This window comes from Rhinolophus hipposideros (assembly GCF_964194185.1).
Source record: "Rhinolophus hipposideros genome assembly, chromosome: 13".
Lineage (NCBI taxonomy): Eukaryota > Metazoa > Chordata > Mammalia > Chiroptera > Rhinolophidae > Rhinolophus > Rhinolophus hipposideros.
In genome coordinates this window covers 23,494,597-23,520,725 of record NC_138059.1, presented here as the reverse complement: position 1 = coordinate 23,520,725, position 26,129 = coordinate 23,494,597, and the positions used below count along the sequence as shown (strand labels likewise).

Here is a 26,129-nt window from a genome sequence, read left to right as displayed (position 1 = left end):
CTGTGTATAAACCCATTAGTATTTCTCCTTGCACAGGCAATGAATTTAAACCAACTCTACCATGCTTTACCTGGCCCACATGAGCTAGCTTGTCCAATTCTCCAAACCTCCCTCCCCCCTCACTCCAAGGCTCTAGCCATACTGGTCTCCTTGATGCCCCTATAACATATTGAGCCCTTTTCTGCCTCCCAGCTTTTGCATTTGTTCTTTTTACAACATTTTATTCCCCATATTTTCATGCGACCAGCTCTTTTTCATCCACTAGCACTGTTATTTCTTTAGAGAAGTATTCCTTACCTTCTCCTTGCCACTCTTGGTTAAAACACCTAATTTATTTCCTTGGACTCACTTATCGCCATCTAAAATGGTCTCGGTCATTTATTGGTATATTCTTTGTCTTTCACAGGCAGAATGGCTCCCCAAGAGCAGAAACCTTGTCTGTCTCCTTCACAATTGATGACTGACCCAGTAAAGTGCCTAGCATGTGAACAACCACCCACCCATGTTGGATAATTCATTTAACAGCTATTGTTAGAAACCCCACTATGTGCCACAGAGTGTTCTAAGTTCTTGACATAATCTGTGAACAAAGTAGAACAGATCCCTGTGCTCAGAGAGCTAATATTTTAATGGGGAATGAATAATAAGTAGGTAAAATATCCATATATATTGAAAAGTGGTAAGTGATATGGAAGAAGAGTTTCTGAATGAGAACTTCGGATATTCTCCAGGTCTCTTCCCTTTGTGTGTGAAGTAGAAAAGGCATTTGCTTTGTAGACACTTGAAATCCTGGCTTCCAGAGATGAACTATGACATTCTGAGCAATTCACCTCTTTGAGTAAAGTAGAATAATACCCACATCATAAGGTTGGACGGAAGAATAACTGAATATGGATAAAAAACCATCTCATCCCTTTCCAGCCACCCAACCTCACCCTCTTATTCCAAAGGGAGGAGGGCATATAGTACTAGCATATTCTCCCTCTCTGCACCCTTAACATGCTTGAAAAAAAATCAACCCAATTTTCCCGAAAACACTCAACATATCCTTATTGTATAAATATATAGACATTTAAGTACATGGGTAGTTTAAAAGCTAACAAACAACCAAAGCTATTTTTTATTCAGAAACAATGCTTTTTACAAGACAGAGTAGAAAATTCCTACCTTTAATAATTATTTCCCTTCATCCTTATTTCTTTTTCTTTCTTTTTTAAAAAAATAATATTCCTAAAACCAAACAGGTCACATTTTTACTTTTTTCTTTATTTTTTTCATTGGGGAATATTGGGGAACAGTGTGTTTTTCCAGGACCCATCAGCTTCAAGTCAAATTGTTGTCCTTCACTCTAGTTGTGGAGGGCGCAGCTCACTGGCCCATGTGGGAATGAAACTGGCAACTCTGTTGTTAAGAGCTTGCGCTCTAATGAACTGAGCCATCCGGCCACCCGGCCCTCTTTCTAATTTCTTAAGTTAATTCTATTTTTACAGACCACTATTGATTACTATAGAAAGATCTACTATCTATGTAATCTTTCTTATCATATATAGAAGTAAAACCACAGAGAACATTATTTTATAGGAGGATAAAACATTTATTTAACTGGAAACACTAATCTTTATTTTCATCATGCTGAAGTGTGTGGTTACAAACAATTTCCAATAAAACACTATATATAATAAGCAAAAAATAAGTTAATACATTGTAAACTTACATACAGTTTCATCAATTAACAGGTTTAAGAACAAACAAGCCATTTTAAGACTTCGGAGCTACATTTAGTAAAAAACTGCAAACACTCAAACCTTATCAACCCCAAGTAAGACACTAAAGAACTAGTCAAGACTTCTTCGAACCAATTACACAAATACATGTTTATTTTTGGTTACAGTCCCCTGCTATGCACAAGACCATTGGAATGCTGGAACAATCACACATTTTAAAACGGCACAAAGCAAAGCAAGGAGATAACATGCCAGCCTTACAGAAGCTGTCTTGAAAGTGCAAACTTCGTATTTTCTCTTCCTGAACCACTAGGCTAAGAACGGGCACCTCAGACGATACGGCAGGGTCATGAGCATGCTTTCTATACCACACTGGTGGGACATTGACTTGAATCAGGTCTCCATGCCTTTGAAGATACCTCCAGTTCTCAACAGTGAACAGGCTTCAACTAACTATAGTGCAAATCAAATACGGAGGGCAACACGATAGAACAGACACCGTCCCAGGTGGACCTGCTGTTTCTGCACCTGGCACAGTGCCACACGGGACTGAATGGCACACGGGAACAATCACTTCTACCTAGGTTTTGATATGAAAGGCGGTGCGGCGGAGAGAATGCAGGGCAACCACACAGCAGCCCCGGAGCAAGGCTCCGATGTTGTAGACGGGATCCGTCCCCCCTCTCTGAGTACTGAATGCCCACAGAACGGTGGGGACCATGGGGGCAGCCACGGCCAGGAGATCCACCAGGAAACTGCTGCTCCAGTACTGCTTCCCCATGGCCCCCTGGGCCAGCGGGATGATGCTGTCCCATCTTTCTTCTGTGGAGCTTGCGAAATCCAGCTCTCTCATGAGGCGGTTCGCATGAGCTTCCATACCCACCATGGTGTGTGGGGTCTCCACGGGAGACAAAAGGATGGCTGAGTTTGGATTCCTTGGAGTTAAATCAAGCAGGAATGCAGAGATGGACTCTGGGAAGCTTTCTGTTGAGTCCGCCGCAGACTCCTCCGGGGATGCTGAGCTCGAGGGACAGGCGTCTTGGAGCTTGAGCACATACTGAATGAGCTCCGAGACTGCAGGGCTGTAGGGCACCACGTCAGTCTGCACGGCTTGCTCCGCCACCACACTGCCCTCCTCCTGGCCCACCGTCACGGGGACGGTCTCCAGGACCTTTGGCCCAGAGGTGGAATGAAGAAGCTCCAGGTCACCAGCCTCTGTGGTGGTGGCTGTCACCGTCTCATCAAACAAATCGGTGCCATCGACCATGCTTTCTCCTACCAGCAGCTCGCTGTCGGTCCCCTCCTCTGTGACCTGCTCTTCCAGAGACAGCCCCTCTGCCACCTTGCCGAAAGGAGTATTTCCGGTGAAGCTTTTCTCTGGGGAATCACACGGAAAGTCCAGACACAGTTCATCCCTCAGAGAGCCATTGTGCGCCATCTCCATGCTCTGAAGTAGTGACTCCAACTTCTTGTTTTGAATGTTTATGTCCACAAAGTATTTCTGAATGCCTTTATCCTTATCAGCCAAGCTGCTTCTCATAGTTTCGATCACCTGCTTGAGCTGTTTAATCTCCTTCCTGGCTTCCTTGAGGGCCAGCTGGGCCTCCACCCGGTGGCATTCTTCTTCAATCCAGTCTTCTCTCATGCGGGCCAGCTGCGACTTAAGCTCCACAATTTCCGTTTCCCTAGAGTGAGAATAGAAGCAAGGCTAAGAAAAATGTCCACTTTGAGCTAGGCAGCAAATGATTTGGACGCACAGAAGGGAGAGCCCATTCTTTTCCACTTGAAATACAGACGTCACATCAGTTTTGAACTGCCCCCCAATCATAAAATAGCTAAAATAATAGTAAGTAGAATCAGAATAAAACACGCTATTATTGTTTTTATTCTTTTTTGAGTGCTCAGTATATGTCAGACATTGCATTAAGTACTTTATAACCATTAACTTCTATTCAATACTTAATATTTGAAATGTTATTATTGGAACACAGCAGAGTCTCTTAGCCTGCTCCATAGCCTCCCCTTTTATGTCTACAGTTTGTGGAAGGAAAGTCCATTTTAGTTTTAATTACCTATGTAAGACTGAAGGCAGACTAAGTTTTAGCATTGCAAAATTGCTCTGATGTTGGTCCCCTTCTCTGGGACCTGCTCTTCCAGAGACAGCCCCTCTGCCACCTTGCAAAAGGGGTACTCCGGGTGAAGCTTAATCATATTCTGATGATAATTAAATTTTTAAAAAAAATATAGAATGCTACATGTTGCAAAGGCTTTGTGAAAAGTGTTTTTTTTGTGTGTGTGTGTGTGTGTGGAAAGTTTATTATTCCATCTCAGATAAGATGATACTGAATCCATCTTACACTGAAGAAAATCTATCGTATTTTCTTAGATCCTTCACAGGACTCTATCTGAAGATCTCTGTTGAAACATTCTTCCTTACATATAAGTTCTTCATAGTCAATGTAAATATATTTCCTCATATTCTCAGTGGATTTGAAGACCAAGTAGTCAGGGTCCTGATATATATGTTGTTAGTGTTGCTGCTGTAAGTTTAGGCTTGAATATCCTCCAGTTTCACAGCCTTCAAACCTCCCTCCCATGATGGCTTGAACCATCCCACGGTTTCCTCAAATCATAAACCAAAGATCTCCAGAAAGTAGGGTCTGACGCACGGCATCATTGCCCTGGGTTCATAGCTACCCTGTCAAGCGCTCTGCTTGGGCATCCTAAAGTGTTCAGGGGAAAACCATCAAGCAAAGAATGTGGCCTCCTCCAAGAGGTCAAAAGTCGTTTCTCTCTGAGGTAAGATCTCTTAAGCATGGACTTTTTTTTTTTTAAACCTGTTTCTGTACAGTACATGACATTTTTCAGACACTGATTTAGACTGGTGAATAGGATTGACCATTATCGATGGTCATCTGTTTCACTATTTCTTTCTTAGTAGAGTACATATATCACCAGTAGTTACTCGGTGCTAGAGTAAATTCTTGTTTGAAAGTATTTTAACTGTTGTAAAAAGTAACTTACACAAACCTAACTTGTTTGCCATCTTTGAGTATGGACTTGTAGCTAAACATGAAAAGAGGAAGAAAAATTGTGCCCAATAATGCAGTATTTAAATTTTGTGTCACAAGCCATGCTTAGAATGGCTGTTTTAATACCTTCTGAAATTTAAACATTACAGCCAAATAAAAGACAAAGATTCAAAAACAAAACAAAACAAAAAAAACCCTTAACACTTGGCCAAGAATAACTAACCTCTTCCTTCAGCACAGAAATAGCTTGCAGGAATCACAATGCACACAGCCATCCACTCTCTCACAGAGATAAACAGAGCTTAATAGGGGCTCACTGTGTGTGACCCATTCTGCTGGAAGTATGGATTGTTCCTGCAAGTGTTCCTGCCACATAAAAATAGTCAGGCACACACCCAACTCCTCCTGTCAAAGCTGTACACACCCAGAAAAAGCAGACGGTCCCCTCTAACCCTGAATTCCTGAAACAGCCAAATCATGCAAGATTATGAAATGGCTCTTTTGAGAGACTGATTTAAGAAATTTGATAAAAATGAAATGCAATCACATTTCTTCTTCCCTATGTTTCTCTAGTGTGGGTTCCTATTTCATTTTACAGAAAAAGAAACTGTCCTAAACCACCGTGTTGCAAGGAACGCAGATTCACCTCTCATGGAGTCGGCGCTCAGATTCTTTCAGCTTGGTCTTCAGGTGTCTCACTGTTACCTCTTTCTGCTGCAGAGGAGTCAAATACTGCTCTGGATTTGGGGGTTTGATACCATGATTTTCACCACAGGACATGTACCTTCCAGACCTCCTGAAATAACCCAAGTAACAAAATGTTACTTTTTGCCCTATTTCCTTTTGTATAAAAATAAAAGTTAAGGTATAGCCAACAGCTTGAGAAGGAATGGCAGCTGTATGTTGGGGTCTTTCTAAACCTCTGTAATGTGACCTCAGTGTGGAAGGGGACTGTATTACACTTGTCAGTCTTAGGATGTTCATTACTTGGAAGTTTGGTGGTGGTGGTGGGGGCGATGTTTGTGGAGGGGGTGGGGGCAGAGGAGAGAGAATTTTTCATGGCTTTAGAATGATCTCAAACAAAATAATACACAATTGTCCATGGGCCTGCCTGTCAATTCAGAGTAACATGCTGTTATATTAAAGAACAATGAGTGAGGGCAGGCGGGAGGGAAGGAAGGGAGCGAGATGACCTAACTTTCCACACAATGTGCCCCTAAGATTCTGATTGTTATTAGCTGAATTCAAATTGTTCTGAAATCAGTCCCTGGCATGAGTGTGCTGATTTGGTGGAAAGTTTCCTTCTTTTGACGGGAACAAGGCTACTCCACTCTCACCAGAGTGTGTTTTGTAAGACAGGTGCCCAGTGTTCTACAAAATATCCCCAGCCAGAACCTTGGCCCCTCTCAGTCCTGGCCCGGAGCTGAGCATCCCTGCTGTAAGAGAGCTGACTAATGAGAACAGGACGCCCAGAGGAAGAAGACTGAAGGAGGAGGGCTGGCAGCTTCTTCCTTGACTCTGGACCTGGCCCAAGCCACTGCACTCGCCCTGCTCCATCCAAGGTGGCCCGAGTCCAGTTCCCACCCTGCCACCAGTCATGGCCCATTTGGATATGCAGTTCCTTCTTTTTGCCTCCCCCCGACCCCAGAACTAACTAATTTCCTTGTTTGACCTTCAGATCTCATTTCAATTTCACTTTCTCAGAGAGCCCTCCAGACTGAGCTGAACTCCTTCCCCACCTTTTACATACACATGTACTTGCAGAATAATGTTAATGTTTTTGTCATTAGATGGGTAACGTCTTTCTTCTCCTCGGGGCGGTAGGTACAAGGACTGTCTCTATTGTTCACTGCTCTGTCCCCTAGCACTTCACACAGTACCTAGCACAACGGTGCTCACGACATATGTCGTACTTGAATGAATGAATACATGAGTGACTCTTCCCTGTTCTAATGGAAATGTGCCGGACCCTCCTACTGCCACTGTGCCATTTTGTCTCCCTACCCAGTCACTACTTGGACTGCTGAACCTTATTAGAGATTGTGGCTTACATTCTTTCTGCAGCAACCCTCGAAGGATTAGCTGACTGTAACAAAGGAAAGAGAAGTGTCTTACTGTAGAACAAGGCAGCAGATCAAGAGCTATGTCATTTTTACTTGATTTTATTTTTTTAAAAGAAAACTACCAAGTAGAACAAACTAAGAACCATGGATTGATGACCAGCACTCACCTCATGATTGGGCTGCAGTCGCTTCCTTTGTAGGAGCCGGAGTTGCTGCTACTTGGGGAAGAAGGCGCATAATGGGGATGAATGGTGACAGGGCTCAGCTGATTCCTGCACAGCATAGACAGAAGGTCCTTTTCCCGTGGGGATGGCGGGCTGTTGCCAGACATGTGCGATGACGCTCCATTACTTCGCCCATGGGGACCTCGACTAGGGGAAAAGCATAAAAACATGCTAAAATCTTTGGGGCTGCCAGTGCCTACTGCTAAAACTTTACTCCTTAAAGCCAGTTACTACTAAGGAAATCCAATTTATAGAGTTGAAAGGGGCAATATAATCATCAGTGCAAACTGTCCTTACAAGCAACCTTCCTCCTCCCCCACTGCCTGGATTTCCTTTTCTGTGTCATCGGTACAGCCAACGTCTCCCTTTGCTGTTCTTTCAAGTTCTTTCTGACCACAAAGCTTGTTTTGGATTAAGCCACACTGCCTGCGAGGAATACAAACCATGTGAAATATTGGTTTGGTTTAAGTTCATTTGGAAGCTGTTTAGAAGATGTGTTTTTTTTTTGTTTCAGTACACCTGTTTCAGCTTAAACATATTTGGATTGGGTTCAGGTTAGAGTAAGAAAATTAGGGTGGTTCATTTGGGGGATGGGAGAAACGGGGGTTGCCCATAAAGAGGGAGGAGAAAATAGGACAGATAAACATAACCCACATAAACGTTAAATGTATCAAGTCTATTTTAACGGACTATGTTTTTCCTTTTCTTTCCATCCCCAATGACAGCACAACCTTCATTGTTTAACTGCTGAAATGTTGTTAATAGCCCCTTCTTCATTCCCTGGCCTCTTGTCTTGCCCCCTCCAGCAAGAAGGTTGACTCTGTGGCTGAGTTGCTTTTCTAAAATGGAATTTGAATATCACTGCCCTCCTCAAAGTCCTTCAATGGCTCCCCACTGCCTCCAGAATAAAGGCCAAACTCTTTAGTATGGCTCACAAGGTCCAATTCCACCACCCTGTCCAACCCACCATCTGCTACTCCTCCCTCATCCCTCGATCCCAGCATTCCAAATGACTTACAGTTTCTTGACGATCCATGCTCTCCAGCATCTCTGTATTTTAGAACTTAACAATTTTCTCTGCCTACAATGTTCTCCTACTCCTTACCCTAAGCCTCTGGATACCTCCTAGTTTGAAACCAATGGGAACCTACTCCGAGCAGCCTTCTTGGGATTCTTCTTTCCCTAGGCTGGTGTGGATGCTACTCCGTGGTGCTCCCTAATATTCTGTGCAAACTTCCACTGTGAAACTTCTCACACTGCATCACAACTGCATACTTGCTTGTCTGTCCCTCTATACTAAGGCATCCGAGGGCAGGAGCACAGCCTGTTCTTTTCCCCACTATTGTGTGAACATGCTAGGTGCTCCATAAATGGCTGCTAAGTGAAGAAACTGGGCTTGAGTCTCGGCACTACCACTTGTTAGGAACTTAGGCTACTTACTATGTGAGGGTATATAGTAGTAACCTATCCTGTCTTCCTCACAGAGTGGTGTGAAAATCAAAGAATGCACGAAAGTGCATTTCATAAGCTGTCAAGGGCAATTTAACTGTAGGGTATTATTAGAGAATAACCGTGTTTGGACTTCCCTGTTAATCTAGTTTCAGAGATGTAACGCCCACTAGTTGAAGGAAACATCTTGAAAATGTTGAAATTACTTAACTAGGATAACAGTTCTGTGTCAGGAATAGCCCTTGATGACTTTACAAGAAAACAAAAGGGAACAATATACCTCTCTAGAGCAGTACTTACTGCTTTTTGACAATTCCCTGTTTGCAATTTCAACTGCAGCTGTATCCAACTATCACATCTCAGTGAGAACATGTGTAAATGTGAATGTGAGTGTGTGTGTGGGTATGCTTGGCTCCAAAACGACAATTACTTATTTAAAATCAAATACAATTTCAACTAGCTATCAACCCAGTAAATCACACATAAATGAAACATGACTACATTCTAAAGTTAAAATTTCTTTCCTTTCTAAATCATCTGAATGGCCTTTGCCTCCTTTTCATGAAAAGGGGACACTTCATATAGAACAGATGGGCTGATGGCTTTGTGACAAACCCACTTCAGCAGCTCAGTGGTGGGCAGGCCTTCAGGAGTAGCTGAAAAGACCAGGTACTCTGATTTGAATTTGCTTCTCCAGGCTTCACTCCTAGTTCTGACACCAATCGGCCTCGTTCTTAACGTGGCTATGAGTAATCTGGAGGATTACCCATTACAAGGGAGGAGAGAGAGCACAGAACTATCACTAATTTTGACCTGGGGAATTACTCTGAATTAACCTTCACCAAGGACCTTCTTGACCCTGCCCCTGTTCCAGATGCCTACGAACACCATTTCGTTTATTTCTGACCATCATGCTTTAAAGCTGGTAAAGTTATTATCTCCCTTTTGTGTTATGGGAAGTACCCAGTGAAGTACTCAGTTAAGTAACTGACACTCAGGGAAAAAAAAAGTTCCAAGAACATGCACTTGAACTGGGAATTAAATCCAGGTCTTTTAACTCTATAGAAGTGTCTCCTACTTTACACAAATGTAATATATTGTTTTGGGCTTGTAAACAGGTATATTAGGTACTGGCTAGGTTTGTGGTTATTGCCTGAAGAATTCACCACTGACTACTTTAGTGTGGTACATGTACTAAGATACAAATTGAATTTGATGAGGATTTTTGTAAGAACTCATCTGCTATACAGAATAAAGCAAAAACTCTTAAGCTATTAAACATTACTAACGTACAATCGAGTCTTCACATATTTTCAGGAAATGAATTATTAGACTCTTTGTAAGAGCTAAGTTTAAAAAACAAAACAAAACTACATGCACAAAAGTATCAGTTCTGGTCCTTACATTAATGTTACTGTCCTCAGCCCACCCTGTATCCCTTGGTCTGGTGGACAAGAAGAACGCAGTCCACAAAGGGGAGACAGAATTCTGCTGACCCCGCCCCCTTCCTGAAAAACCTGAATACAACCAACGGAAAGTGAGAGAAAGGGAGAAGTGAAGAAGGAAACCTCACAAGGGGCCCAGCCATGGCTCTTTACCCCAGGTAACATTACTATCCACCATCATCATCATCATCGTCATCATCATCACACGATCATTGTTATGGGCTGAATCATGTCCCACACATTCATAGGCCGGAGCCCTAACCCCTAGTACCAAAGAATGTGACCATATTAGGAAAAAGGGCTTTAAAAAATGTAATTAACTCTTACACTGTGTTAACTGATTTCAACTTTTCCCCCCAAAAATATATCAGAAATCCACAAAAAACAAAAAGTTCATATTTTGACCTATTGCATGCATTTAATAATAACAATTTGAGCTGCTTTGTATATAAATGACATTATTTTTATATATAAAACTTTCAATATATTCATTTGGATATAAACGAACATCGCAGCAAAAGGGTTAAGTTCAAATGAGGCCGTCAGGGTGGGCCCTCATCCAATGCGACTAGTGTCCTTATAAGAAGAGGAAGTTAGTTTGGACACAGACAGGCACAGAGAAAAGACTTTGTGAAGAAACAGGGACAAGCCAAAGAGAGAGGCCTCAGAAGAAGCCAAGCCACCGGTATACCTTGATGTCATACTCACAGCTTCCAAAATTGTGAGAAAGTAAGTTTCTGTTGTTTAAGCCACTTAGTCTCTGGTATTTTGTTATGGCGGCCCGAGCAAGCTAATATGATCCTCATCACCATGATCATCACCCACTAACACCACCATCAACAGTGACAGCAGCTTCATGTCCATTAATATTTTTGCTGCTACTGACTAAAACAACCATTTATTGACACTTTTAGTAAGTTCTGGATGCTGTGTTAAATGTATGTATGTATTCAGCTCATTTAACTCACTGAAGTAGATGCCATTATTACCCCATTTTCCAGAATAGGAAAATGAGGCTTGGGGCTCTGGGTCATGCATCTAATAAACAAATGAGGTTGAACTCAACGTCCAGGTCTGTCTGACTCCAATTGTTGTTTTTTTTTTCCCTTCTCACGTCTGTCTGCCTCTGATCAGATTAGGAAAAGAAAATTCCTCAGAAATATCAGCAGAGTTGGCCTTCTCTAAGAAGGGATCATTGGGAAATCATTCAAGTTTTGTTTTTAAAATCCTATCAAAAACATTCTCATCAATTCCACCTGTCCCTCACTTCTCCCACCACTTTACCAAATGTCCCTACCATTCTTCCCCCCCAGGAACTAATTCTCCCCACGCACAAAAATGCATTTATTATAGGAGGAAAGAGCCAGTTAAAAGGATCACAGGCTATTACAGAGTCTGGTATGGATACCCGGCCCCCACCTAGAGGAGGTGTCCTTGGTCCTGCAGAACATGGAGATTATGTGAAATGCCCGAGATAGTCCATAGAAATCTACTGATGCTGCTCTGTGCCTGGGTCAGATAATAAAGGTGAGGAGAATGGGTAGAACATTCCCAATTTCAATTTCCATCTATTTAGCATATATCTGATTTGTACATAATTATATTTAGCTATTTTATGTTTAACACATCAATTTTTAATCACGTAGAAGAATCATGGGTTCCAGACTAGAATATTTTCTCAGAGTCACTCAGTTATTGACATTACCTTGGAATTTAACCACAAACACAAATTCCTTTGAAATGCTTAATAAAATTGGCTTCTTCTTTCAGGACCTTTATGTTTTATTTTGCTTCTCTATTTTTTCATGGGTATGTGCTAATTTCTTGAATGGGTTAGATAAATGATTTGTTCTCAGAGCAAACCCCATCTGATTTATACAGAGAATGTTTATATTCATGTCCTGTGATCTCAGAGGCACTTTATTTCCAAAATAGATGGTGTTTGGGAATAGAACAATTATGTTTTTTCTGTGTGCACTTCACTCCTTTGTTATAGGTTTGTCTGCCTTCAGCTTTGTTTTTAACAAACTGTATGCTGTGGGTCTCAGGTCCCTTTGTAAACACCAGCCAGAGCTTCTGCTCACCCAAGAGAAATGGGAAATATTTGCTTGCTGACTGCTGGAAATGCAAGCTTTCAGAAACTAAACAGTTTTTCTACAGGAAGGGGCCTTAAAAAATCATGTAGTCCAATCTCTTGTTTACACATTTGGACACTGTGGCCCAGGACAGTCAAGTGACTTGCCCACAGTCTAAAGACAAATCATCCCCAAGTGTCCATCGTTTGGTTCAGGTCCTTGCTCAGAGGTCACTTCATCTCAGAAGTCTCCAGAGCCAACCTCTGTACAGTATTCCACACAACCAATTACTCTCTCTATCCTTTCTCTGCATGTTTTAAAAATCATCATTAATGTACTTATTGTCTTTCTTTCCCTACGAGAATGACTATAATTTTCATGGAGTTTTGTTTACTGCCATATATCCAGAATCTGTCTCATAGCAGATGTTCCATAAATACTTGCTGAATGACTTAATAAGGCCACTGATGGTAGCAGGGAATCCTGGAGCTTACAACCTGTCCCACCAAATGTGAACAGTGGCTCCCTTTTCTTCACAATCCTTCTCTCCCTCAATCCAAACAGAACCTTTTTATGGCGAACCTTTGTTGACGCTTACTATGCTCCAAGCACTGATCCCACAATTTACCTGTAGTAATCAATTTAATCCTAACAATAAAATCTACAAGGTAGGTGTGAATATAGCCCTATTTTACAAATGAGGCAACTGAGGCATAGAGAAATTAAGCATCTTACTCAGGGCCACACAGCCTGTAGGTGACAGAACTGGCATGCAAACCAAGGTAGCTGGGCTCAGAGCCCGCACACCCAGCTGTCAGCTCTATTGCTTCTTGAAGTGGTGGTCACCTATGACTAAGAACTTCACATTTCCTTCACCCTGTCCCCAAGTGAATATTGGGTTGGCTAGGAGGTCACTATGCTTCTTTCACAAGGAATGAAAAAAAGGAAGCTCACCTCGAGGAAAGAAAGGGTGAAGTCAGAGTCTTCACAGCTCAGAGACCATAGATTCATGAAGGGGAGGCAGGGTGGGAAGTGGGAAACTAGCTTGATAGCCAGGTGAGTACACAAGTGAGTGAGGGAAACAGAGAAGGGAGGAGAGGAGGAGTGGGTGCAGAGCCAAGGACTGGATGAGAGAGAGTCCTGGGTGGACAAACACAGGCCATGCCATGTGACCGCAGTAGGTAAGGCAGGGGAAAGTACCAACTTCCAATCACTGCTGAAAGCAAACAAACAAGCACCACTCACTGAAAAATAATAAAATATGAATGGACAGTAACCCAGGTGGTTCTACAGAAAGATAAAGTGCAGGTAAGTCACCTGTGTGAAGCATCTTAGTAATTACAGAGCAGGAGACAGTGCCTACTTGCGTGAAAAAGAGGACCGCTTGCTTCCCGCAGCAGACATATGGACCTCAGGAGCGGAAATGCTGCCAGTGCTGCTGGAGGAGCTAAAATCAGCTTCACTACCTGAAAAACAACAGGGGAGAGAGAAGTGTGAAGGGAAGGAAACCTGAGAACACGCTGCCCAGTTCTCTGCCTTCCAAGGCCCCTGGCTCCCTGCGTTTGCACTCGAACTCAGCAAGTGGCAAGACTCCAGAGCTCCCGGGCTCTCAGCGTTTGTCTCAGAGCAGACAAGAGAAGGCACGAGTACAAGGACATCATTTCATAAACACAGCTTAGAGGCACAGTAAGGCTGGTTTCATAAAGAGGCCAGTCTTTCCGAAGACTATCAACAGCGACCCAAGTGGGGGCAGAAATGTGTGCCCACCCTATGAATCAGCCAAACGCTCCCTCAACAATGACACGGTGGCCAAAACTGTAAGCAAAACGAAAGGCATACTTGTCAGTCCAAAAGCAGGTTTTTTTTTTTTTTTTTTTTTCCTCAAGAGAGTTTACCTTTGGGCTTTTGTAGTCAGCTAGCCATACTTGAATTTGGCACGTTAGCGTCTGGAGATAATCAACCAGTTAAAAGCAGTCAGGAAGAAAGCCTGGGCTCCAGATAACTGCTTCAACCCCGACACTATCTGACTATTGACTTTCTCTGACTGCAGCTGTACTTTTTCTGTCAGAACAGAACCTTAATGAAAAGCAGGAACTGAACATTTCCAAACAGAATGAAAATGTTCACAGTGACAGTGGTGGAACTTCTGAGTTATACTGAAATTTGAAATTTTAGTTTTTTTGGGGGTAGAGGGATTGTTCATTAGTATACAAAGATCACATTATATGTTGACTACAGACTAGAGTTTGGTAAGTAATTAGAAACATGCTGTGTGGTCAAATAATTAATATAAATTCACTACTAACAAAAAAGCATGTAGTTCTGAAATAGTAATAATAATGGAAATATTCCTTGGATTGCCTGGGAAAGTGAAAGGATATGGAAGAGGCAAGAGAGAGTAAGTGGGAAAAAGGAAGAGGATTAAAAAAAAAACACCAAAAAATGAAAATCCATATACTTTTGGAAAACAAATCTAGGTGTACAATTTTATTTGACCCTGTCTCAGCTCCTCCAACACAATTTCTGACTCTTCTGGTGTAGAACCCAGAGCCAGCTCACATTTCTAAGTTGAGGAAAATATGAATATTTTAAATCTCTTGAGTTTCTAAGAAGCATTGGACAATAATGATCACAATCAAAACTATTTATTGAGTGCCTAGTAGGTTCCAAAGCTATTGAGATGCTTTCCATTCTTTATACCTTTTGACAACTTTGTACGGCAGGCATTAATTTCACTATTGAGGAGACCAAAGCTAATGTGTCCAAGATGTGTGGATGACAGACGAATCCTGTCCAGGACCAAATCCCAGTATTACTTCTAAGAACTGTGCTGAGTCCTCAGGAAGGCAGTGGGAAAAGCAGGACCAAAGCAAAGTTCTTGAATAAATATACACGACCACTTCCCTAACTGGTAAGATGAGCCGTACATGCAAGTTCATGATGTGGCCAGTCTGGCCCACTGGTGAACAGATACTCTCACTGACGGGCTGTATTAGTTTTGCAAGAGGGGAAGGTAAGCAACAGCAAGGCAGAGAGAGAGAAATCCCTTCCCCAGCTTCCAGGACCTCTCAGGAAGTTCAGCCTCTTCTAGGAAAGACATCAAGAATGACATCTGAGCACAGATGACAGTAGTGACTTTCAGCTCCCAACAGAATTCTGGGAGGATTAGGGTAGCAATTTATCAGGATGGGGACGGGTTATTCCTTCTGGATTTCAGAGACTTTGACTAGTGATATAATGAACTCTAGAAGCTCCTCGAATTTAATTAGTTGGCTCTGAGAAATGCACTGGCTAAAAAGAAAAAAAAGAAAGAAAAAAAAGAAGAAACGAAATGCACTGGCTAAATTGTAGTATTTGACAGTCTCAGGGATTCATAATTGGTAGTAGTGTCCAGGAACAGAGTAGTCCTGACAGCCTAATTCAACCAGTCTTGTCTGCTAGTAAATGATCAGGTTGGTTATTAAATGATAAAGATGGATGATTTTCAAAAATAGATACTGGGGTTGCCGTCATCAGGTTTAAGATACTATTTTCTACTGTAAAATTATTACTCTGAGATATCCAATGTTCATCTTTAAAAGATACACACAAAGCCATCAATTGTAATTTAGCGGCCTGCATAAAAATGGAAATTATGGAACAGAAACAGGTAATTGCTGAAAATCCACTGTTACCTCATGATGCCTTTGGTCTCTGGTAATTATGTACTTTGAACTGAAGGGACAACTTTGTTCTACACATTATTGCTTCTGGAACTAAATATGTTGACTCTTACGTATTTGCAGGGCCTGAGATCATGTTGTTCCTGTACTTTTGTAACTTATCTTCTGCCCATCTGAAAAAGATTAGAAGACTCATTCAGGGTACCCAGCAGCTGCATTCAGGACTATCTGAGTAAAATGATAGTGAAAAATGCATATGCTACTTCTCAACTATTTCAGTTTATGATTTGAAAAAAAGAGAAACTATTTCCAGTTTGATTAATATAATGCAAAGACAACATATTCTTTTTAAGGCATATACAGAAAAGTCCCTTTTACTTCATCTGATATACTCTCTCCATTTGCTATGCAAGATAACTAAGAGGTAGGCTGGAGACCTGAAAACCCTCTGTTTCTCTATTGGCACCAAAGATACAAGGAAAGAGAGGCATTCTTTATTCATTTCCTTTAAACAGTGTATGCAACCACGTTATTGTCGTGGGTGCTATAGTTCAATGTTCTTTTGGGTTACTGAAATCTTACAAATCTTCACATTAAAAATATAGGCCCCAAGTCAGGCAGCCTGAGTTCAAATCCCACCTCCACCACTTACTAGATGGAGGACTTTAGGCATGTCACTTCAGCTTTCTGTGCCTTAGTTTCTTAATCTGTGAAATGGAGGTGATAATTATAGCACCTGCCTCATAGAGTTATTGTAAGCAATGAATATATACATATATGTATACACACACAAAGTATATAAAATTGATCAACATTGTAAACTCGCAATAAATGTTAGCTGTTGTTATTATTCTGAAGAGGTTAAAAGAAAACTTTTATTATATAATATACTTCCTTTGCAGAAAACTTGAAAAATAGCAGCGATACAGAGGGGAAAATGTAGTCTATAATTCCATCACCAAAAGTATAACAACAGGTAACGTTTTGATATACAACTATTCAGCATTCATATTTAATACAGTATCATGTAACCTAATTTGTTCTTTTCATATGTGAATATCTTGAAAACATACCACATTTTGTTTTATTAAATCAATGAATATGTAGGTTACGTCGATTTTCCAATTATTAGTAACAAATACTATGTGCCAGAAATTATCCTAAGTATCTTTTACATATTAAGTCACTTATTTCTCATGATAGCACAGGGACATGTACTATGAGGTAGGGACAATTATCAGTCCCTTTTACAGATAAGGCAGAGAAGCTGAGTGACACAACCAATTAGAAGTTGAGCCAGGGGCGGAAGGTTAGCTCTGTTGGTTAAAGCGCGGTGCTCTTAACAATAAGGTTGCTGGTTCGATCCCCACATGGGCCACTGTGAGCTGTGCCCTCCACAAACTAGACTGAAACAACTACTTGACTTGGAGCTGACGGGTCCTGAAAAAACACGCTAAAATAAATAAAAGTTAAAAAAAAATAAAAAGAAGTTGAGCCAAGATTGGAACCCATGTCGCCTGACCCCAGGGTCTGCGTTCTTAAACACAGACTTAATGTTCAATGGACATCCTTGTGCATGCAAATTTACCTCCTTGCCTGCTTATTTCTTTAGAATACATTTCTAAAATTAGAAATCTTAAGCCAAAGAAGATGTTCGATTTAAAGACTTTTCATATATATTCCATATTTTTTGGAATTTTGGGGAAAATTCCAAATATGGAATTCCAAATATGGAATGTATTCCATATTTGGGATTTTTTTGGAGGACATCAGCCTAAAGCAGTTTTGTGGTCAACAACGTTTGTCCCCATCTACCTGTGTGTAGACACCCAACTGGTAAATGTCTGAGGTCGCAGGGAAACAATAGTGTGGGAAACACTGACAAAGTATGGGAAACGATATTTAGCTGTTGACGAGTTGTGCTTGCAAACCTGGAGGGAATTTAAAATATATGCACAGCCAAGTCATCCTCCCCAACATTGTCTTTGTTCCTTATCAATAGTGTCTTCGATCAACTGCTGCAGTTGGGGGAGCAGGACTCCAGGACTGAACTTGGTGACTTGAAAGCTATCTTGTGGTGTCAGTCGTGGTGACGGACCAACCTGCAGCAGAAGGCTTTTTCCAACTATCCGAATTTCCATCCAGAAATTCTGGTGGTTTTCTGTTTGGTTGTATTGCTGCATTCTCTTGAGAGCTGTTACTTTAACTCGTAATGTTAGGGGAACAAGCATACTGTACATGGGATGGTGAGGCCAGGAATTAGAGAAAGAAGGAAAAGTGGAAACAAAACAGAATATGTGCAAAAACTGATAACTAGACTTATTTTTTTTTAAATCACTGCCTGTGATCTGGTCTCTTAGGACGTTATTATTTTGTCCTGCTTTCAGGATACTGTGGAATCCTCATACATCAGGGTGTCACAGGCCTCTCAGAACAGAGCAATCCTGATGTCCACAAAGCTGTATTAAGCCATTCGAAACCAGGGATTGAAGCAAGCCCAAACCCTCCTTGAATCTTAAGGTGTCATCACAAGGCTATCAAATTAATTCAGTTGGCCACCTATATCTCCATCTCGAATAGTGGCAGCAAATTAAAAAAGAAAAACAACAACAACAAAAACACACAAGAAACCAACCAATCCCTCATCCCTTCATCTTCTCATCCCCCATCCCCACACACAGATACACAGATCTTTTATTTAAAGGTCTCTAGGGAGGAGAGATGAGCCATTTTCACTGAAGCCAAGCAGAGCTATTAGGGAGCAGCTGGGGCAGTGGACACATGTAATTATAGAAGACACTATAAAAGCTACTCTAAAGTAGACTCAGTAGGATTGACTCTTTCTTAGCTGCAAAGCTTTGGGGGGCCTAGCCAGTGAATCACAAAAATGCTTCATAGCCTAAAGAGGACTTTTGTTTCAGTTTTTGCAAACTATTCCTGGAACCCACTATAATGTTTACCTCAGAAAAGGAACATTTCGTCAAAAGGGTCAATAAATTGAAAATATATAGAAAGGTTTTCTTGCATTTCAGAAGTTTTCCTCAACAATTGCAAACATTTCAATTTAAATCATAATTTCAGAAAAGATTTATCTTCATTCTAATTTATGTGCAATGGATGGTGCTGTGATAAACTTAACAGCACATGTGTACACATTTAAAAACAAAAAAGGAAGTTCAAATTTAAAGTATTTTTTAGTGAATAGTTTTGTATTAATACATCTACATAAAAATAAAACTGTTTATGGGAAAATAGCAGTCAAAAAGAATAAATTTAAAGAAATTATTTACAACATGTGATAAAGGGTTAATGGCCATAATTTACCAAAAGCTCATACAAATTTGAAAAAGAAAACCTAACAGGAAAATGGGCAAAGGACATGAACAGGCAGATGAGAAAACAAAAAATAAAGAAAAACAAACCACCAGTATACATGAAAAGCCATCCAATTTCACTTACAACATTAAAAATGTAAATTAAAACAAGGAGATTGTCTTCATCAGATTAGCAAAAAATTAAAAGTCAAAGTTTGCTAATACTGATTCTGTTAAGAGTGTGAGGAAACCTGCACTCGTATAAGAGTCAGCGAGAGTGAAACAATGCAACATGCATAAAAAGAAAACTGTACTGCTAGGAATTTATCCGGAAAGACAGCCTAATTGTTTATCAACTAGGACTCTGTAATCTTGAAAAGGAGTGACATGAACCTATGTGTGCTGAAAAGATCTGGAAAACTGGTTGTTGGATGAGAAAATCAAGATGAAAAATAGTGGGCGTGGCATGTCTGCTTTTGTGTAAAACCTTTAAATAAAATATAACCTGCTATTTGCATAGAACCCTTTTCTGGAGGAATTAAAAAAGATCTGTTAACAGTGGTTTCCCTTGGGAATGGGACCATGGGGATATAAAGAGATTCTTATTTTTATATTATCTTTCTGAGCCATTTAGCTTTTCTAATCATGTGCATATTACTCATTATAAAAAATATAAATAGGGGTACAATGCAATTATGGACAATTAGTTATTTTCTTTAAAAAATCTAAATTTTTTAACAGAAAATTATTTTATCATAAAAGTAATTACACATATAATGTACTGGGCTTTGGAGTCAAGCTACATGGGTTCGAATCGTGGCTCTTTGTGGATCCTTGAACAAGTTATTTACTCTCTCTCTCTCTGCCTTAGTTTCCTCATCTGTAAAATGGGGATGATACCATTAATAGTAAGTATTGCTAAGGGATTGTGGGAACTAGATAAAACATGAAAAAAAATTAGAACAGAGCCTGGCACATAGCAAACACTCAATATATGTTAGCTTTTATTATTTCTATCTAGAACTATGTGGGGTGGGGTGGTGGTGGTGCAGTCACTAAAGGGCCAGAAGAGGGCTTTTCAAACACCTTTCCCCTAAAAAGCCTCACAATAGGAAATGCCTTATTTCACTTAAGTCATACATTTTTATAAACACCCTTTACAATAGGTAGCTTTCCCTTAGCCATTCTTTAGTGGAGAACATTTTTCTATTTCTGTGTGTGTGTGTGTGTGTGTGTGTGTGAGAGAGAGAGAGAGAGAGAGAGAGAGAGAGAGAGAGAGAGAGAGAGAGAGAACAAAACAGAGTATGTCTACAGATCTATGGTCCCAAAACAAACTCCACAGGGCCTCCTCCAAAAACCTCTAGAGTTGCTCCTGGGTTAGAACCCTGCCTTCAGAAAGCTCCAGGGAAATCACATAGGTTCACAACAGCTCAATCTTAGCAGAGGCCAGTCCCTGGAGCCAGGTAGCTTTGAAGGTCTGAGAAAGGGAGGGAGCGAGCGTGGGAGAGGGGGCTCCACCTATTTCACTCCTTTTGTCTTGAGTTGGCTCAGCTACCTGTCCTGGCAGAAATACAGGCAATCCACCTACCGACCAAGAAAGTAAATGAAAGAAATGATAAAGGGTATAAAGGGACTGGACTGCATGAAGTGAGGAAGTGAAAATTTCTAACCAGGGCAAAAGGTTTATTAATTTCCCATAGGGACCCAGGATACATCTAGTTTCCCTCTCCTTCACTCCCAGGGAAAAGTAAGATTGCTTTGGGGAAGGAGAATGGTGCTGTTTGGCTTTGTGAATGATCACCCAACCTCCCTGGGCCTGTTCTCTTCATTAGTAATAAATAAATATGTGGCCCTGTCAATTTACCAGAGATGGCCAAGAGAACGCTCGAGAAGAGATCAATCAATTCAACCAGAGGTCAAGCAGATGCCTCTAGCATTTTCCAGCGCCCCTGCCATGCACTACCCAGCATCACCAGAGGGAGGCACCCACCCGCAAATTCATACACCAATAAGCTAAACCTAAAGAAGGCACTGCAAAGCTTGGCTCCATCTCTCACTGTTTATGTGTTCTTGGCCAAGTGTTTTATCCTCTCTAAGCCTTAGTTTATTAATTGATTTGTGTGTGTGTGTGTGTGTGTGTGTATAATAACCTTTAAAATATATCTATAAGAGGTTAATTTGTTTGACAAAAATCTACTATGAATCTGACATATGTCATGTGTCAGGCCCTGCTCTGGGTAGATTAATATTCCTGCCCCGTAGCATTGTGAAATTGAAATGAATGAAAAGTGAAACGCATGGGAAGTGTGTGGCATGCTCATAAACATTAATCTCATAATTATTATTAAAAATGCAATTATTCTTAAACCTTACTATGCATAAAGATCACCCGGGAAGTTGAATAATAGTGCGGAATCTGGGCAACATTCATAGAAATTCCAGTTCTGAACGTTTTGGGGGAACCTAAGAATCTGCATTTTTAATAATTCCTATAGATGGTTGTGCAGTACGTGATCGTGGACCATGTTGTGAGGAAGAGAGCTCCAAAGATAAGAGCCTCTGGACTCTCTTTCCAGGTGCAGTCAAATTACAAGGCTTTCCTTAGTGAGAAGTGGAAGGTGAATGAGCAGAAGTCAAGGCAGATAGGCAACCAAAAAGAAGAGTTAATTCACAGGCAAAGTACACAGGTGAGAAGAGTTTAGTTTACCAAGTGACCTGTCTTCTTATAGCTTTCCAGAAACACTTTCCTGAGCTAAATGCATTTTCACAGGATTGGAGGGGAAAGAAGGACATAGAGAAGGCACAGGTTGTTCAAAATTGGGCATTTCCAGCCAAACTCATGTACACAAATGTTGGTTTGCTTAGCAATTGATCCATAGTTTGAAGTCCTCATAATCCTGTTTTAAAGAGGAAGGGTCAACCAATTTGGAGTTGGGGGTGTCAAACACCATTTGGCAGAAGGAAACACCTCCCAATCCAGCATGTTCTCCATTGGGTTATCCCATCAGCCCTAACCTGCTGCAAATGGCCGACGCATCCATGGCTCACTTACTGAATACCACCAAAGGAACCATACAGGCAGGCATCGTCACCCACAGTGAATCAGCATTGGGCACGAGCCCTGCGGTAGGTTGGCTAGAGGGGCAATCCTCTCCCCCACTGCCTTTCACTGAGCAGGTCTGGGAAGGGGTTTCATCCAGTGGCCATGAACTTCATCCATATTGATTATCTTAGGGTCCCGGTAATAACCAGAGCAAAACCTCCTTGAAGAGTTGTGCAGACTCAAACATGTTCCTTATCCTTGATTTCTTGCCAAATGTGCTGAACTGAACTAAATTTCTGCCCCTTTAAAAAGCTAGCTGGAGAGCCTGCCGTTTCTATTTAAGGAGAAGTGTTTATCCAGTGTTTACCAAAATGAGGTGCCAGCCCTCCATGTCTGGCAGGAAAACCTAAATCAGGGAAAAGCAGCACTCAAGGTGCCGGTGGTGGGTTCAGAGCAGGGGTGTCTTTGTGGGGGGAGTTAACAGATCAGGAAGGAGGTGATGAAGGGGTGGGAGAGAGAGATGGAGACTGAGATGCCACCAACACTAAAACGTGTTAGGCAGGGCTAGGCTAGGATTGTCTGCAACTTTAAGTATAGAATTACAGGAGAACGAAAGGATGGGTCTTTTTGAAATCACCTCGTTTTCCACTCTTCTCAGTAAGGTGATGCTGTGTGCAAGCAGTTAGAGACCATGAATGGAACAAAACACCCACTTGCTAGGAAAAAGATGACATAAGTTACAACTTGCTGCAGAGACACGCAACAAGGACTCTAAAGCAACATTTTCTTTTGTTTTTTGTTTTTAACCTTGCTTCAGTCCTTTAAGTTTTATATATATATATATATATGTATATATATATATAACAATATATATATAATATAATATACACACTATATTATATATAACTTAATATATAATATATATAGTTAGTTATATATATAACTTAATATATATAGTTAGTTAATATATATAACTTAATATATATAGTTAGTTAATATATATAACTTAATATATATAGTTATATATAGTTCGTTATATATATTATATATATAGTTAATATATATAGTTAGTTATATATATATAACTTAATATATATAATATAATATAATATATATATATATATTTTAATTGACTGTAAGACCTAATAGCCCTCAGTGCCTCCCCTCATTCTCGTCACCACCGTCAGCACTGTGTGACAGCCTCCAGGGTACACCATACATATGTGCTCTCCACAGACAGGTTCCTTTCCACCCTGGGCTGCAGCACCAGGAGTGTCACGATCCACAAGCTACACTGAAGTCGGGTCTCACACCTGGATCACTCCCTTGACTTTCTCAGCAGCACTGGTCACCTTCACTCCATTTAACAGTCTTCCAGAGAATGACATCACCGGATCTCTCAGCACTCCCGACGTCCTTTCACCACCCATCACAAAAATTAGAATGTTGACTCTAGCTTACGTCTACCCCCCTCATCCTCTTCCCTGTTCACCATTTCCTGGTTTTCATTTTTTGCAAAGAATTGTCACATGTTTATGTATTCCTAAAAAGTAGACTTATTTTGTTTTCTATATCAGGTGTATATATATAATCTTTTACATATATATAATCTTTTGAGATAATTTTCAAAATTATATTGCTAAAATTACCCATATAGTTGTAGTGCACACATTTGACTGTTATATAATATTCCGTTTGTATGACCTATACCATAATTTATTTATTCATTCTCCGGATGATGAAAAAAATGAGTTACGTTACTCATCTATCTAGATTTTCCATTCCGATAAACATCTATTTGTATTTCCAGAGGCACAAGTATCCCTAAGAAATAAATTAAAAGAGTAAATCCACTTTTATGTAATGTTTTCCCTAGGAAAAAAGAAATGCTCTGTGTATCATTTGTTCTTACGCCCCTTCCTTTTCATTGTTCTGAAGAATCAAGAGTTAAAAGTAAAACCAGAATTTCTGTATTACCCTACCCCCATTTTAGCATCCAACATGCCTTAGGGTGACCTTTGTCCTATGTCCTATGGTTGTTCTGACCCTGAGTAGCCCGAAAAGATCAGGAATTACCTGATGTTCTGTTGAGTCTGGCTTAGGTCACTCCATGACCTTTCCCCTTAGCCTTGGCAATGAGACCAGCCCATGAATGTGAGAAACTGACCCAGAGTTACCTAATTATGCATATAACCTCCCTGAGGGAAGAAACCCTGTCCTAAGGTGGGGAAGAAGAAGGACAGGGGGTACATCCGCATGAGTATGTGCTACTGTGTTTCCCCCAAAATAAGACTTAACCAGAAAATAAACCCTAGCATGATTTTTCAGGATGACATCCCCTGAACATAAGCCCTAATGTGTATTTTGGAGCAAAAACTAATATAAGACCCGGTCTTATTTTTGGGGAAACATGGTAGTGCTTAACGAAGCCCAGAATTTGGTAAAGTACCTGGTTCTAAGGCTAACCTCTGTGCTTGAGTCATGAGTAAGGGAAATAGCTGTTTTAAACTAGGCCCTACTATTTCAGAGAAGGGGAAACAACTGTGTAAATGTCTATATTTGAAAGCCACTGCTCTGCTTCAGAAACGTGAAAGCCAAAGTCAAGATTTCTGTCTTCCGATTTGAATCTATGCCTCTACCCTTTAGATCCAACGTTTGTTGCTTCAAAACGCCCTGTGAATTGAAAAAACTAGGTCTGTGGAGCCAGTCAGGCAATTATAGGGTAGATTTTAAACCATCCTTTGCTCCTAAATTCACATAAGGACCATTCCTTATGGCAATGGTCCTCAACATGTGGTCCCAAACAGCTGTACAAGGCTTCACCTGGGAACTTGTTAGAAATGCAGATTCTCAGACCCCACCCCAGACCTATGGAGTCAGCGATTCAGAGGCAGGACTGGGGCTCAGTAATGTGGGTTTTAACAAACCTTTCGGGCACCTACAGTTTGAGAAGCACTGCTCTGAGACACCCTCTGACTGGGAATACCTCCTGTGGCAGCTTCCCGAATGGCTGCCTCTGTGAAACAGGGCAGCAGGCTTGACTGGGATTTAAAATAGAGCTGCACACCATAGGATACATTTTGGGGGTCGTTTTTACACATTTCACATTCAAAATGGGTCAATTTCTTAATTTACTTGGCATGATACTGAGTGTCACTAAACCATGCTTCATCTAACTGACAATACATATTTAACAGCTGTGGTTAAAAAGCAGATTGTAGCATTGGAGGGTTCCAAGTTCTGACATCTGATGGGTAATGGCATCAGACGACAGTGTGACCTCAGGCAATTGCTTCATCTCTCTGTGCCTCAGTTTACTCACTCTAAGAAGAGATCGCATGGGATCACTGAGAATTACATGACCTAATTGGGACTACTGTAAGTGCACAATAAATATTCATCATTTATAGGCCTGCTTATCCATGTGTTTGGTATGTGTTGGTAAACACTAAATTTCTCTAAGAATTCTTGCATATGAGTACGACAATGTGTGTTAGTTTTCAAGTACTGTGACTTAAGAAGGTGAAGTGTTTATTACATGATTAAATTCTAATACAAGTGAAAAATTTATTATAAGTGACCTGGCTTCCCTCAGCACTGGTCAGAAATAGTCTATGATATTCACACACTATTCAATGTGCTTTACGTATATTCTCATTTAATCCTCACATCAAGCTTATGAGACAAGTACAACTTTATTCCCATTTTACAGATGAGAGAACAGGTGCCTTGCTGAAGGTTACACAGCTCTCACAGTGATACTGGGATTAGAAGGTGGGCATTTAGGCTTGAGAAATGCCACAATAACAAACACATCAACATATACCTTAAACATTAAGAACACACACCTGCATGGAACTTCAAGAGTTGGGGAAAATTTGTTTTCCCCGTAAGTATTTGCTTGTTCATGCAAAGGGCTTGCTGAAACCTTTAAAAATGTGTTTATAAAGCCTGCAGCAGGGGTCTTACCAAGATTATCACTGCTCTGCTCTGCACCACTCACCAGACAGCGCAGCACTGGTGAATACCAACTACACTAGCAAGGAGAGTGCTCTTCTTATAGCACGTTCATCCTTGCGGCTGAGCCCATTCACCTAT

At 40.8% G+C, this 26,129-nt stretch overlaps 1 protein-coding gene across 18 annotated transcripts in view; it reads right to left on the bottom strand.

Moving 5' to 3' along the window:
- Nucleotides 1-1,281: 1,281 nt before the first annotated feature.
- Nucleotides 1,282-26,129, bottom strand: part of SYBU (syntabulin) — a 109,701-nt gene continuing 84,853 nt past the window's right edge. For 13 of the 18 annotated variants that reach the window (XM_081069885.1, XM_081069874.1, XM_081069889.1 and 10 more), the window contains 4 exons: nt 13,376-13,478; nt 6,987-7,190; nt 5,403-5,552; nt 1,282-3,409 (listed from right to left, as the gene is read on the bottom strand). In XM_081069885.1, the coding sequence (XP_080926011.1) occupies nt 2,305-3,409; nt 5,403-5,552; nt 6,987-7,190; nt 13,376-13,478 (1,562 nt within the window). In that variant the 3' untranslated portion in view covers nt 1,282-2,304. The remainder of the gene's footprint in view (nt 3,410-5,402; nt 5,553-6,986; nt 7,191-13,375; nt 13,479-26,129) is intronic. The other 5 variants (XM_081069875.1, XM_081069877.1, XM_081069876.1 and 2 more) reach the window with 1 other exon arrangement.